The 15,749-nt window shown below is 41.1% G+C and overlaps 1 protein-coding gene across 3 annotated transcripts in view; it reads right to left on the bottom strand.

Moving 5' to 3' along the window:
• The window catches only part of ACER3 (alkaline ceramidase 3), a 194,232-nt gene that overhangs the window by 63,389 nt on the left and 115,094 nt on the right, over window positions 1-15,749 (bottom strand). For all 3 annotated transcript variants that reach the window (XM_058306016.2, XM_058306015.2, XM_058306017.2), the window contains one exon: window positions 9,036-9,088. In XM_058306016.2, the coding sequence (XP_058161999.1) occupies window positions 9,036-9,088 (53 nt within the window). The remainder of the gene's footprint in view (window positions 1-9,035; window positions 9,089-15,749) is intronic.

Raw genomic sequence — 15,749 nt, 5'->3', positions numbered from 1 at the left:
AAATAAGTCTTAAAAAATAAAAATAAAAATAAAGAGGCTGAATTGAACTGAGCACATGTTAAGAGGGCATGGATTTTAAAATCTGGGTAATACAAATATAAAAGCCTCATTTCAAAAGTGCAACTAGGAAATTTATGACTGGTAAAGAGCACATAGTTTTGGGTAGGGAGGTTACATGTCTACATGAGTCTGGAAAGATAGGCAAAGGTCAGACAATAAAACTTGCAGTTCAAATTAATGAGCTTGGACTATGGAGAAGTATTAAAGAGATTTAAAAACTGATATACTACTGGAGGGCAGGGACTGCATTTTACTTATCTCATACCCAGCACTTATACAAGGTCTAGCAAATACTGTTCAAAGAATGAAAATACTTAGTTTTCTGTTTAGGAAGAGTACTCCTGTTTCAATGCAATGAATGGATGGGGGAAGCAGGGATATCAATTAGGAAGCAGTTACAGGAATAAGTGTTGGCGATGATGGTGGTGTGGATTAAGGTAGTGGCAATGGAGATAACTAGAGAAGATGGATCCAAGAGCTATTATAGAATTTGAATAAAGAGGATTAATATTTGTAGAAGTGAGAAAATAGGAGAAATTAAAGATGAATAAAAAAATATATATCACTGAAGGAAAAAAGGAATGAGCTGAAGGAATGAATAAATGGAAAGGAAGTTCAGGAGAAGTTCCCTAAAAATTAAAATCTTCTACACTCCTAACACCATTACTGCAAGACAAAGTCCTAAGACAGATAGAGGATACTGTAACAAAAGAATACTAAACCAGGTCTCAGGAAATTTGGATCCTTATTTTGTCTCTAACTTTCTGTATAACTTCAAGTTACTTCTCCTTTCTTGGCCTCTTTTCCATTTGAAAATTTTGTAGGTTAGACTAAATTTTAAAAATCTCTTCCAATATTAAAATGTCATGATTATGAACTGCTCTTCGGCACTTTTCACCCCTTGTTTGAAGGCTCCCTGCTCACTTCTGGTATCTTCACCCCTTCCCTAATGTTTACCTCAATCCTATTCCCAAAATGCACTGCTCTTCTAGTGCCACAAGAATCTGACATCAATCCCAGTAAAGCAGTTAGTGCATAAAATGCTGTTCTTCAAAGGGGCACACACAATTTAATGGCATTTGAAGGAATGAATCACTAACAATGGATCAATAATCGTGGTTTAAGATATGCTGACTGGCTAAAGAAGAAGGAAGAAAACTACTAATTAAGTACTTAGTTACCAGATCCAATGATGGAGCTTCCATATATGCCAGTCAATTGATCCCTGCAAATCCTAGAGATATTATTAGACACATTAGATAGATGAGAAAACTAAGGCCCAGCAAGATTAAGTGGTTTGTCTGGGCCCCAACAGACAGTAAGTGGTAGAATCAGAATTGGAACCCAAGCAGCCACCTAGTGATAATAAGACTGAAGTAAATTTCATCCAAGGTTCAAATCATTCTGATGATAGAACTGTCAACATTTGCTTGTGTTCAGTTCAAGCAGGTTTAAAAAATGAGCCTCCAATATCTCCACAGCTGTAACAAGCTAAGTGTAGGCTGTCAGAATTGCCCACTGATCACCAGAGTTTGATACTACCTAATAGTGTTAGATGGTAGCACTGTCATTTTTGGCTTGCCTCAGTAATTTTGCAAAACATATGACGGCTTAATATAGTTCAGCTAAATTTATCCCAGAGGGAGGCAAAAAAGGGAACCCGCAAGGAATAGTCATGTCATTTTACATTTAAATTAAATTAAATGAGATGGAGAAGCTGTTTAAACAAGGTCTTGAATACTGACAATTCTTCCCTCCCCCTCAATCTTTGGGAAATTGGGTCACTTGTTATTTCTACCTAGCTAGACAAATCTATGAAACCATATCTTTGTAGTCCAGAAGATGAAGGAAATAAGAAATTTGTAGTATCTGTCCATGAAGTTCAAAAAATAGTACAGTAGTAATGATAAAGCAATAGAATCAAAGATCTAAGTATCAAAGGCCATCTTTGTAACATCTCTGCCAACAGTTATCTTTATTTGCAAATCAAAGTGTGTCCTACCATACTTGAAATCCTTTATTGACTCCCAGGGGATAAAGTCCAAGACGCTTAGACCTGACCTCTGGTTAGTTTCCTAAGCCACATCTCCTGCCACTTAGGTCAATGTTTGGTCCAAAGCAGGAACTCAATATTGTAACAAATATTACCTATTATTACCGGAAGCATTTCCACCACTATCAGCAGGCACCCCCACTCCATGGCTATAACCATGTTACAGTTGCAGTGTCCTGAGGTGCAGTCACACTCTCATGACTCTGAGTTTTAGTTGGTGCTATGGATTGAATCGTGTCCCCCACAAAGACATGGTCGAGTCCTAGCCCTTGGTCCTGTGGATGTGAACTAATTCGTAAATGGGATCTTCAAAGATCCTGTTAGTTAAGGTGAGGCCACACTGAATCAGGGTGGGCCTTAATCCACTATGACTGGAGTCCTTACAAGCAGAGAAAATGTGTACACACAGTCAGTAGGAGAAAGGCTGGAGGAGAGATGGCCATGTGATGGAGGCAGGGGTTGAGATATGGATTGCTGGTAAGTCACTACCAGAATGTTACGGACTTCAGAGAAAGCATGATTCTGCCAACGCCTTGATTTTGTACTTCGAAACTGAGTTTGATCTGGGTTGAGCTTTGCTTAGAAAGCAAGGGACAAGGGCTTTAAGACAAGAGACAGGGGTCAAAGATTCTCAAGTCTGTAAAAAAGAAGAGAAGATATAAGGAAAATATACTTCCTTACAGTCTTTTTTACTATTTTTAAAAATTGGTTTGATATTATTATAACTTCCCATGTCAATAGTCTTCAAAATATCATTTTTAATGACTGGTGTATTTCAACATATAGATATATCACAGTATATTTAACCCTCTCTCTAATGTTAAAACATTTAATCAAATATTAAACATTATACATCTTTATCATGTATAACAGTGATAATCATCCTTGTAAACTATCTTTTCCTTGCCTCTGATTACTTTCCTAGGATATACCTCTAGAATGCAACTACTGAGTCAAAGGGCATACATATTTTTTCCATTAAATTTTTTTGGAAACAATTTCATCTTACAGAGAAGTATGAAGTACAGTAAAAAGAACTAATTTGAGTAAGTTGCTGACATGAGGCCTCATTACCCTCAAGTAGTTTATATAATATAATCAAAGAGATTCACCTGGTTTATACACTATAACCAAATGAGATTTATCCCAGGAAGGCAAAGTTGGTTGAGTATGCAATTATCAATCAATGTAAAAATTCCATATTAATAAAGGACAAAAACCACCTACTCATCTCAATAAATGCAGAAAAGCATTTGACAAAATCCAATACCTTTTCATGACAAAAAGACTCACCAAACTAGGACTAGAAGTAAACTTCATCAAACCAATAAAGGGGATATATAAAAAACCCACAGCTAACATTAGAATTAATGATGAAAGACTGAAAGGTTTTTCCCTAAGAAAGAAATAAGACAAGGATGTCTGCTCTCTCCACTTCTTTTCAACATTGTACTGGAGGCTCTAGTCAGGGTAATTAGGCAAGAAAAAGAAATAAAAAGGCATCTAGTTGCTAAGGAAGAAGTAAAACTGTCTCTATTTGTAGATGACATGATCTTGTATACAGAAAACCCTAAGAAATACACACACATACATACACACAAATGCACAAAACAGAGCAAAAAACAAGTTCAGCAAGGTTTCAGAATACAAAGTCAATATACAAAATTCAACAGCATTCTATACATTAGGCATGAGCAACCTGAAAATAAGATTAAGAAAACAATTCCATTTACAATAACAAAAAGAATAAAATAGGAATAAATTTAACAAAAGGAGTTAAGACTTATACACTAAAACCACAAAACATCATTGAAAGAAATTAAAGAACACAAATGAATGGAAAGACATCACAAGTTCATGTATTAGAAGATTAAATATTGTTAAGCTATCAATACTACCAAAAGTATTCTATACATTCAACACAATCCCTAACAAAATTCCAAAAGCCTGATTTTTGCAAAAGTTGACAAGCTGATGCTAAAGTTCATATGGAAATGCAAGGGACCCAGAATAGTTAAAACAACCTTGGCAGAGAGGAGCAAATTTGGAGGACTCATACTTTCTAATTTCAAAACTTACTAAGTTACAGTAATCAAAACTGTGTAGTACTGGCATTAGGATAGAAATAGAATGAGAGACAAAAACCCATACACCTATGGCCAGTTGATTTTTATTAAGGGCACTAAGACCATTCAAAAGAGAAAGAATCAAGGTAGATCCCTACCTTTCACATCATAAATTAACTCAAACTGGACCAAAGACTTGAATGTAAGAGCTAAAGTGTAAAACTCTTAGGAGAAAACATAGGAGTAAAGATTTGGGATGTTTGATTAGGCAATAGATTCTTAGATATGATATCAAAAGTACACATAACCAAAGAAAAAATAAACTGGACTTCATAAAAATTTACAACATTTTTCTTCAAAGGGCACTATTAAGAACTTAAAAAGAAAACCCACAGAATAGGAGAAAATATTTCCAAATCATGTATCTGATAATGTCTATTACCTAGAGTATAAAGATCTCTTACAACTTAATAATAAAAAGACAAATAACCCAATTAAAACATGGGCAACACACCTGAATAGACATTTTTCCTAAGAAGATGTACAAGTGGCCCACAAGCACTGAAATGAAGCTCAACATCATTAGTCATTAGAGAAATGCAAATCAAAACCACAATGAGGTACCACTTCATACCCATTAATCAAAAAAAGACAGACAATAACAACAGTTGGTAGGGATATAGAGAAATTACTGGTGGGAATGTAAAAAGAGATAAGCATTGAATGACCCTATGATTCAGCAATTCCACTCCTAGGCAGATATCCAAGAAAATGAAATCACATGTCCACCCACATGAATGTTCACAATAGCATTATTCATTATAGTCAAAATGTAGAAGCAATCCAAATGTCCAGCAAATGATAAATAAATGAACAAAATGTGGTATATCCATACAATGAAATATCATTTAGTCATAAAAGGACAAAGTATTTCATTCTACAACATGGATGAACCTTGAAAACATTATGCTCGTGAAAGAAGCCAGCCCCCAAAGACCATATATTGTAAGATTCCATCTATATGAAATTCATGATAGGCAAATCCATAGAGATAGAAAGCAGATTAAAGGTTGTCAGAGGTTGGGAGTGGGGGTTATTAGAGAATGACTGCTGATGAATATGGGGCTCCACTTTGGAGTGATAATGTTCTGGAATTAGATCATGGTGATGGTTGCAAAACTGTAAAAACAGTTAACTGAATTTTACCCTTTAAAAGGGTGAATTCAATGGTATGTGAATTATATCTTAAAAAAAAAAAAGGTATTCACCTACATATCCACAACACAAACAACAAAATCAAGAAATTAACACTGATTACTAACACATAATCCCCAGACCCCATTCTAGTTTTGCCAAGTGTCCCAATATTATCATAAATATAAATATAAGCATACACACATACATAAACATGCACCAATACGGTCTAGTCCAGAATTACACATTGTGTTTAGTTGTCATGTCTTTTAAGTCTCCTTCAATCTGAACACTGTTTTTATGACGGTGACACTTTTGAAAATCACAGGTGAGTTATTTTACAGGATATTCGTCAATTTGGTTTTGCCTGATGTTTCCATAGGATTAGATTCAGATTATCCATCTATGGCAAGAAAATAATAGAAGTGACAATGCTAGATTATCACTGCCTCCTATCAGATGACTCACAATTTTGATTTGTTCCATTACTGATGATATTCATTTTGATTGCTTAAGGTATTATCTGCTAGTTTTCTCTATTGTAAAGTTACTTTTCTACCCTTTTAAATTATTTTGTAAGGAGGTACACTGAAACTATATAAATATCCTGTTCAGCATCAAATTCAATTTATTCATTAATTAGTATCTATTTTATTATATCATTCATTATTTTAATATATAGACTGATGATTTTCTATTTTATTCAATGGGTTATAACTGTTACAATCTATTAATATCATTATTTATTTTGATGGAATTGTCTCAGATTTGACCAGTGGGAAACTCTTCAAGTTGTCCTTTTGACATGTCTCCATTATTCTTTGAGTACTTCCATTATTTCTCCACAAATACATGTTCCAGGATCATATGTCCTTCCTCTGCCCAGCCTTTGGAATTGGTATTGGCTCCTTAAATGGAGAATGAATTTTAGAAACCAAGATCTGGATGCTAGGTGTAATCTTTGGTACTGGGATACCCTGGTCAGTACTTCTCACAGACAATATGGGAGAGACATTGTATATATATACATATACGTGTTAACATATGTGTGTGTGTATATGTGTGTATATATAGAAATATGTATCTATACATATATATGCATGCATATCACATATACCTTTACATATATATTTTATATATTTTGAAAACATGAGTTCACACTGATACCTCCGATTTCAATTCAACACAAAGAGTTCATTTTAGTTTTCACTTTTTCCATATTTGCAATTCTATTGTCTGAATAGAAAAACCTAGTTCCCATTATCTTATAAAATATTTACTTATTCAATTAATTCTCCTGTATGTATCCAGTTCCCATTACTGCCTCTGCTCCTTCTCCCAAGAGATGCCCTCCTCAACCCACTCAGGTTCCATCCAACATTCTGTGCTGGGCTGCTGTGGACCAACCATTTCCATGGCCTCCTTAGCCCACCCATGCTTCCATATCCTACCCTGGGCTACTCACCATGTAGAAGCCATCCTTATCCTTCCAGGCTGACACCCAGCACAGAGTGGCATGGCACACTCCCCAGTGTGCTCAGACTCCAGACATGTGCCAAATCACATCCTCCACTTAAATGGACACCCTCCTTATTCTAGGCTGAGCTGCCCTTTGTGCATGGGCATTCGCTTTACGCTGGTTCCTAACACCCTGCCCTGGGCTACCCTGCTGTGTGAGCACCCATTCCACCTGTGGCTAGGCTCTGACCTGTCCTGGACTACTCTCCTCTGTGGACATCCTCCTCTTCCATCTCAGGCTTCAACACCCTACGCTGGAGCACCCCTCTGTGTAGTTACCCTCTGTCCCTGCTCAGGCTGTGACTCTCCACACTGGGCCACCCTCCCATGTAGAAGTCCTTTTTACCCCACTGATATTCAGATACCCCACTCTGAGTCAGACTGCCCCTCCACATTTTTCAGGCTCCTGATAATGTTGTCAATATGTCTTTCAAAAAGTTTTCTCTCTCCTACACTATCAAAGGATAAGAACCTGATTTTAGGGAAAAAGTGCAAGATTTGAAATCGGGAAAACTTATTTGGGATGACCATTTATAAATTATAGGTAATGTGGTCAAATCAGTTAGCCTCTTGCAGCCCAGCACTCCAATTTGCAAAACAGGAGTAATAACTACCTTAAGAGTAGTTTGGAAAGCACTTAGTGACAGGTAGAGCTGGATAAATACCCATTATTTTAAAATATGATAACATGCAAGGTCCCTTCAAAATATGGCTTTTCTAGCCTTATTTTCAGGGTTATTGATCAGTTATTTCAAGGTCACTCTGATTGTTGATACTCTTACCTTACTGTTAATAAATATTTTGAGTATAATTCCTATCATTTCCTACCATTTCTCCCAATATATTTTATATTCTAGCTTTGTAACATTACAAATTGTAATGACTCCCTGCCTCTGCTTAAGTCATGGTGCAAGTTTGGTATGTCCTTTCATCGTTTCACTGCCTAAAATGTTTTAACTTTTAACATTAAAGTTAATGTTTTAACTTTCAACTTTCAGATTCTGTTCAAATATCTTTAACTTTCACAGATTCTTCAAGTCCTACCATGTTGCCATAGTTGATTACTTTTACTGTTTAAAAAATAATTTTCACATTAAATTGTTGATTATAAGCCTGTTTTGCCAGCCAGAATGTGTGAGAGTATGTATGTTCTGTACTTGATAGCATCAGACTAGTGTATTATTCATTTGTATATTTTCAAAATCAAACAGAGCACATGGGTGGAACATCAGATACCTTATTATAAATGTTTTGAATGTCAGAACCAATCCTAAGAATTAATTCTCATACAGTATATGTTTAATATAGTTGTAACTAATAATTTGTAGACTGTTATATACACAGGTCCTTCTAGAATGGCACTGTCTTGAAACAAGCCTAATCCAAATTGAGATATGCTACAAATGTTAAACATACACCAGATTTAGAGCACTCTGTATGACAAAAGAATTTAAAATATTTCATTAATAATTTTTAATTGATTACACGTGAAGTAGTATTTTGGATATATTTTGGTTAAATATTCTAACCATTATTTTTAAATTTTTAAAATGTGACTACTAGGAAATTTTAACTTACATATGTGACTCACATTCTATTTCTACTAAACAACCCTACTCTAGAAGTTTCTGGGTTGGTAAGCAGGAACCAAAAGGCAAAAAGATTGTGGACTAGACATATAGCTTTACAGCAAAAATAGAAAAGAAAAATCCTTGCATAGCTCAAAAACCTTGCTGGCTGGAGTAACCTTTCAAATGGATGCCATAACATGAAGGAATATGGGTATCTAAGAAATAAGAATATATTGTTTTGGTGAAATGATTACATCTTTTCAAGATGTCTCCGTGTGGTTCTACTCTCTAACAGTGTTCTAAAATTGTACATGCCTGCACACAGGTGTTCAAAAGCTATCCTTTGCTTTGTTTTTTTCTATGGACAATTTATCTTTTTTTCCCCCTTACTTCACTTAGTTTGGATCATTTTGTCTGAGGTAAAAAAAAAAAAAATCCCAAAGACTTCAAATCCCATTTTTTATTTCATTCTCTTGTCTCAATACCATCTTCTAGTTATGTGCTCTCTTCTCAAATTTGAAGTTCCTCTGGATTAAGAGAATTAAACATTTAGTCAATTTTGTCATTACTAACCTGCATTTCATATTTCAGAGTCATGTGGAAGCACCAGGATCCCATTCCTACCACTGAAATTAAAACAAACAAACAAAAAAACAATTAGCATGAAATTCTTTGTGGTGGGTAGAGGGGCGGCCAGAGATACTTGAGAAGACAATAAGCTATTTTAAAGCATTGAATTTTAGGAAGAACAAAGTTTATAGAATCTTGTGGCAGAATATAACAGACTCTGAGTAAACTACAATTGATGAAATTTTGGTATAGAAGAAAACAAACAGTGTAAGTACTCTTAAATATCCTCTACTAAGTGATTTATTAGATTAACCAATGCTCTCTAGTCTTTCTATACAATAGATTACTTAATGCTCAGGATAAGCTTTAATGTCCATATCTGGTCAGCTGCTCTTCAGTAGTCCCTGTACTTCTGGTTCAAATTGCTGAGTTGTAGGCTTACTAAAAGTCAGTCAGTTTGTTCCCAAATATGGCTGGGGGGTCGGGGGGGGGGGTGGTGAGGCGGGGGAGAAGAGGGGAACAGGAGGAGAAGGAAGAAGAGGGAGGGGAGGAGGAGGAGAAGTGTTGTTTCTATAAAAACTTTTTTTTTTTTTTTAAAGATTTATTTATTTATTTAATTTCCCCCCCTCCCCTGGTTGTCTGTTCTTGGTGTCTATTTGCTGCGTCTTGTTTCTTTGTCCGCTTCTGTTGTCGTCAGCAGCACGGGAAGTGTGGGCGGCGCCATTCCTGGGCAGGCTGCTCTTTCTTTTCACGCTGGGCGGCTTTCCTCACGGGCGCACTCCTTGCGCGTGGGGCTCCCCCACGCGGGGGACACCCTTGCGTCGTGCGGCACTCCTTGCGCGCATCAGCACTGCGCATGGCCAGCTCCACACGGGTCGAGGAGGCCCGGGGTTTGAACCGCGGACCTCCCATATGGTAGACGGACGCCCTAACCACTGGGCCAAAGTCCGTTTCCCATATAAAAACTTTTAAATTCTTAGAATGGACTCAATAAAAGTGATAATAAAAATTGCTGTTGTATTAGGTATAGGCGAGATATTTGTTAAAGATTGGGAAAAACAGTAAAATTTAAAAAGATTCTGTATTCATAGGCATTTCAAGTTTTCCCAAGTGAATCCATTTTAAATAAACTCTTTTCATTTTAGGGTTTGAAAATTCTTTTTCTTACTTTCTTAATGCAAGAAAGTAGATTAGGGTACCACACTCAAAGGCCATGACCTACATCAAATAATTGCCAAAGACTATACAATAATACCTTTTAACTAAAATTTAAAGAAAAAAATTTTTGAGATACCTGGGATGGGGATTGAACCTGGGACCTTGTATGTGGAAGCTGGCACTCAACCAATAAGCCACATTGGCTTCCCTGAGTTGTTTTTTCTTTTGTTTGTTTTAGGAGGCACCAGAAACCGAACCCAGGACCTCCTATATGGGAAGCAGATGCTCAACCACTTGAGCCATATCTGTTCCCTAAAATTGAATTTTAAATATTCTTTCATGAATTGTAACAAATGTTCCACACTAATGCAAGGTGTTCATAATATGGTGATATATAGGAACACTATTTTATGCATGATTTTTCTGGAAACCTACCATTTCTCTAATAAAAAGTAAAATAAAAATGTAAGGTCTGTATGTATGTGTGCGTGTGTGTGTGTGTGTATATATATATTATATATTCATAATTGTATGCTTACCTTGGCTTTTTAAAATTTAACTGACCAAATACCCTATAGCACCTGATAACAGGACTTCACTTGTGATTCATTAAGTTCAGTTCAACAAGCATTTACTGAGTACCTCAGGTGCTTGATGTACAAAGATAAGACCCAGTCACTGGCTTGAATGAAGCATATAGTCTCATTGAGGAAACAGATAAACAGAAGATGCCAATATATGGAGATATGCACAGAATGCCATAGAAGCATAAAGGAAGGACACTTGTGAAGGAAGTCAGAGAAAGCAAGAATGAGGCCAGAGATTAGCTTCCAGAATATATGGGAGTTAGCTCAACAAACACAATGAGTAGGAGTATCCCAAATAATTTGTACAAAGTCATCTGAGAAAAATCCAAACCTTTTTGGTATTTTTGCTTTTAAAAAAATCACTATATATATTGCCATTAAGTTACTTAAAATTCTGTGCTATTTTGCTGAGATGGAGGAAATAAAATTGGGGTAGTTGGTGTCTTTTTTCCCAGAGAAGAAATTAGAAGGTGCAAAAGTGGATGAATTATTTAATGGAAGAAAACAATTTAAAACTGTGAGTTTTTAAAGTCATACTTTGAAATTTAAAAAATAAAAACGGGATGACTATTCATCCTAAAAGGCAGAATGACCACTTCATCAATACTGCACTCAAGCACTGTTTTCATTTACACCTTTTCAAAATGCTTTCTTGGTACTGTTAAATATCACTAAAAGTCTGATTTTCAGAGAGCTCTACAATTTATTTATTTTGACAATCTGGGCAACACTTAAAACTGTCTTCTGATAGAAAATTATTCTAGTTGCTACTCTGAGGTTTCCAACCTTTCAGGGGAGAATAGGTTTCTTCCTCCATTCTCATTGTTATTTCCCACACTTTTAAAAATTATTCTGCTACAACTGACATTTCTGTACACTTAAAATGCAAAGAAACATAAAGTAACAGCATCACCTTTTTCCATACATCATATATTTTGTCCCATTAACAAAAACTACCATTTTTTGCTAAGAGTTTATCAGTTCCATTGAGATATAATTGACATAAAATTTACATACCATAAAAATTACTCATGTGCAGTACGCAATTTGTTTTTAGTATGTTCACAGAGCTGTATAATGATCACAATAAATTTTACAACATTTTCATCATGACAAGAAGAAACCCCATACCTATTAGTAGTCACTTGCCACTTACCTCTGAGTCCAGAGCCCAGACAACCACTAATCTACTTTCTGTCTCTTTGGGTTTATTATGGACATTTCCTATAAATTGAATCATACAATATGAGGCCTTTTGTATTTGGCACCCCCGTTCCCAGATGGCTCCCTTGTCTGTTTGCTTGTTGTTATTGCTTCTTGTCTGCTCATTGTCTGTTTCTTCTTTAGGAGGCACCAGGAACTGAACCTGGGACCACCCATGTGGTAGGTGGGCATCCAACAGCTTGAGTCACATCTGCTCCTGCTCATTTTTCTGTTTTTGCTTGCTGTTTATTGTTTACCTCATTGTCTTGCTTGTTTGTTTGGTTTTTTGCTCGTTGTCTGCTTGTTTATTGCTTGTTTTTCTCTCATCTGCTTGTTGTTTTTGCTCAATGTCTGCTTGTTGTTTGTCTTCTTTAGGAGGCACTGGGAACCAAACCCAGGACCTCCCATGCGGGAGGCTGGCACCTAACTGCCTGAGCCACATCTGCTCCCTGCTCCTTTTGTTTTTCTATTTGACTTTTTTCACTTAATATAATATTTTCAAGGCTCAACCAAGTCGCAGTATGAAATACTTCTATCCTTTTATGGCTGACAGGTATTTCAATATACGGATATCCTTCATTTTCTTTGCCCAGTCACCTGCCTAAATGTTGGTAGACATTTAGGTTGTTTCCACATTTGGAGTATATAAATAATAGTGCTATGAACATTTGTTTATAAGTTTTTGTGTGGCTATATGTTTCATTTCTCTTGGATGGAGTGCACTGTGAGGGCACTTGGCTCACCATATGGGCACTAGCTCACCATGCAGGCACTCAAGTGGGCACTCGGCTCACCACGTGGGCACTCGGCTTGCCACGTGGGCACTAGCTCACCATGCAGGCACTCATGTGGGCACTCGGCTCACCACGTGGGCACTAGCTCACCATGCAGGCACTCATGTGGGCACTCGGCTTGCCACGTGGGCACTAGCAAACGATGCAGGCACTCATGTGGGCACTCGGCTCACCACGTGGGCACTAGCAAACCATGCAGGCACTCATGTGCGCACTCGGCTCACCACGTGGGCACTCGGCTCACCACGTGGGCACTAGCTCACCATGCAGGCACTCATGTGGGCCCTCGGCTGACCACGTGGGCACTAGCTCACCATGCAGGCACTCATGTGGGCACTCGGCTCACCACGTGGGCACTAGCTCACCATGCAGGCACTCATGTGGGCACTCGGCTTGCCACGTGGGCACTAGCAAACCATGCAGGCACTCATGTGGGCACTCGGCTTGGCACGTGGGCACTAGCTCACCATGCAGGCACTCATGTGGGCACTCGGCTTGCCACGTGGGCACTAGCTCACCATGCAGGCACTCATGTGGGCACTCGGCTCGCCACGTGGGCACTAGCTCACCATGCAGGCACTCATGTGGGCACTCGGCTTGCCACGTGGGCACTCGGCTCACCACGTGGGCACTAGCTCACCATGCAGGCACTCATGTGGGCACTCGGCTTGCCACGTGGGCACTAGCAAACCATGCAGGCACTCATGTGGGCCCTCGGCTTGCCACGTGGGCACTAGCTCACCATGCAGGCACTCATGTGGGCACTTGGCTTGCCACGTGGGCACTAGCAAACCATGCAGGCACTCATGTGGGCACTTGGCTTGCCACGTGGGCACTAGCTCACCATGCAGGTACTCGGTGGGCACTTGGCTCACCACGTGGGCACTCGGCTTGCTACGTGGGCACTAGCTCACCATGCAGGCACTCATGTGGGCACTCGGCTTGCTACGTGGGCACTAGCAAACCATGCAGGCACTCATGTGTGCACTCGGCTCACCACGTGGGCACTCGGCTTGCCACGTGGGCACTAGCTCACCATGCAGGCACTCATGTGGGCACTCGGCTTGCCACGAGGGCACTAGCTCACCATGCAGGCACTCATGTGAGCACTCGGCTCGCCACGTGGGCACTAGCTCACCATGCAGGCACTCATGTGGGCACTCGGCTCGCCACGTGGGCACTAGCTCACCATGCAGGCACTCATGTGGGCACTCGGCTCGCCACGTGGTCACTAGCTCACCATGCAGGCACTCATGTGGGCACTCGGCTCGCCACGTGGGCACTAGCTCACCATGCAGGCACTCATGTGGGCACTCGGCTCGCCACGTGGGCACTAGCTCACCATGCAGGCACTCATGTGGGCACTCGGCTTGCCACGTGGGCACTAGCAAACCATGCAGGCACTCATGTGGGCACTCGGCTCACCACGTGGGCACTAGCTCACCATGCAGGCACTCATGTGGGCACTCGGCTTGCCACGTGGGCACTCGGCTCACCACGTGGGCACTAGCTCACCATGCAGGCACTCATGTGGGCACTCGGCTTGCCACGTGGGCACTAGCTCACCATGCAGGCACTCATGTGGGCACTCGGCTTGCCACGTGGGCACTAGCTCACCATGCAGGCACTCATGTGGGCACTCGGCTCGCCACGTGGGCACTAGCTCACCATGCAGGCACTCATGTGGGCACTCGGCTCACCACGTGGGCACTAGCTCACCATGCAGGCACTCATGTGGGCGGCACTCGGCTCACCACGTGGGCACTCGGCTCACCACGTGGGCACTAGCTCACCATGCAGGCACTCATGTGGGCCCTCGGCTCACCACGTGGGCACTAGCTCACCATGCAGGCACTCATGTGGGCACTCGGCTTGCCACGTGGGCACTAGCTCACCATGCAGGCACTCATGTGGGCACTCGGCTTGCCACGTGGGCACTAGCAAACCATGCAGGCACTCATGTGGGCACTCGGCTTGCCACGTGCGCACTAGCTCACCATGCAGGCACTCATGTGGGCACTCGGCTCACCACGTGGGCACTAGCTCACCATGCAGGCACTCATGTGGGCACTCGGCTTGCCACGTGGGCACTAGCTCACCATGCAGGCACTCATGTGGGCACTCGACTCACCATGTGGGCACTCGGCTTGCCACGTGGGCACTAGCTCACCATGCAGGCACTCATGTGGGCACTCGGCTCACCACGTGGGCACTAGCTCACCATGCAGGCACTCATGTGGGCACTCGGCTTGCCACGTGGGCACTAGCAAACCATGCAGGCACTCATGTGGGCACTCGGCTTGCCACGTGGGCACTAGCTCACCATGCAGGCACTCATGTGGGCACTCGGCTTGCCACGTGGGCACTAGCTCACCATGCAGGCACTCATGTGGGCACTCGGCTCACCACGTGGGCACTAGCTCACCATGCAGGCACTCATGTGGGCACTCGGCTCACCACATGGGCACTAGCTCACCATGCAGGCACTCATGTGGGCACTCGGCTTGCCATGTGGGCACTCGGCTCACCACGTGGGCACTAGCAAACCATGCAGGCACTCATGTGGGCACTCGGCTCACCACGTGGGCACTAGCAAACCATGCAGGCACTCATGTGGGCACTCGGCTCACCACATGGGCACTAGCTCACCATGCAGGCACTCATGTGGGCACTCGGCTTGCCATGTGGGCACTCGGCTCACCACGTGGGCACTAGCAAACCATGCAGGCACTCATGTGGGCACTCGGCTTGCCACGTGGGCACTAGCAAACCATGCAGGCACTCATGTGGGCACTCGGCTTGCCACGTGGGCACTAGCTCACCATGCAGGCACTCATGTGGGCACTCGGCTTGCCACGTGGGCACTAGCAAACCATGCAGGTACTCATGTGGGCACTCGGCTTGCCACGTGGGCACTAGCAAACCATGCAGGCACTCATGTGGGCACTCGGCTCACCACGTGGGCACTCGGCTTG

The sequence above is a fragment of the Dasypus novemcinctus genome, chromosome 10 (assembly GCF_030445035.2).
Source record: "Dasypus novemcinctus isolate mDasNov1 chromosome 10, mDasNov1.1.hap2, whole genome shotgun sequence".
Taxonomy (NCBI): Eukaryota; Metazoa; Chordata; class Mammalia; order Cingulata; family Dasypodidae; genus Dasypus; species Dasypus novemcinctus.
The sequence above is the reverse complement of the archived record's forward strand: the minus strand, read 5'-3'. Positions and strand labels throughout refer to the sequence as shown.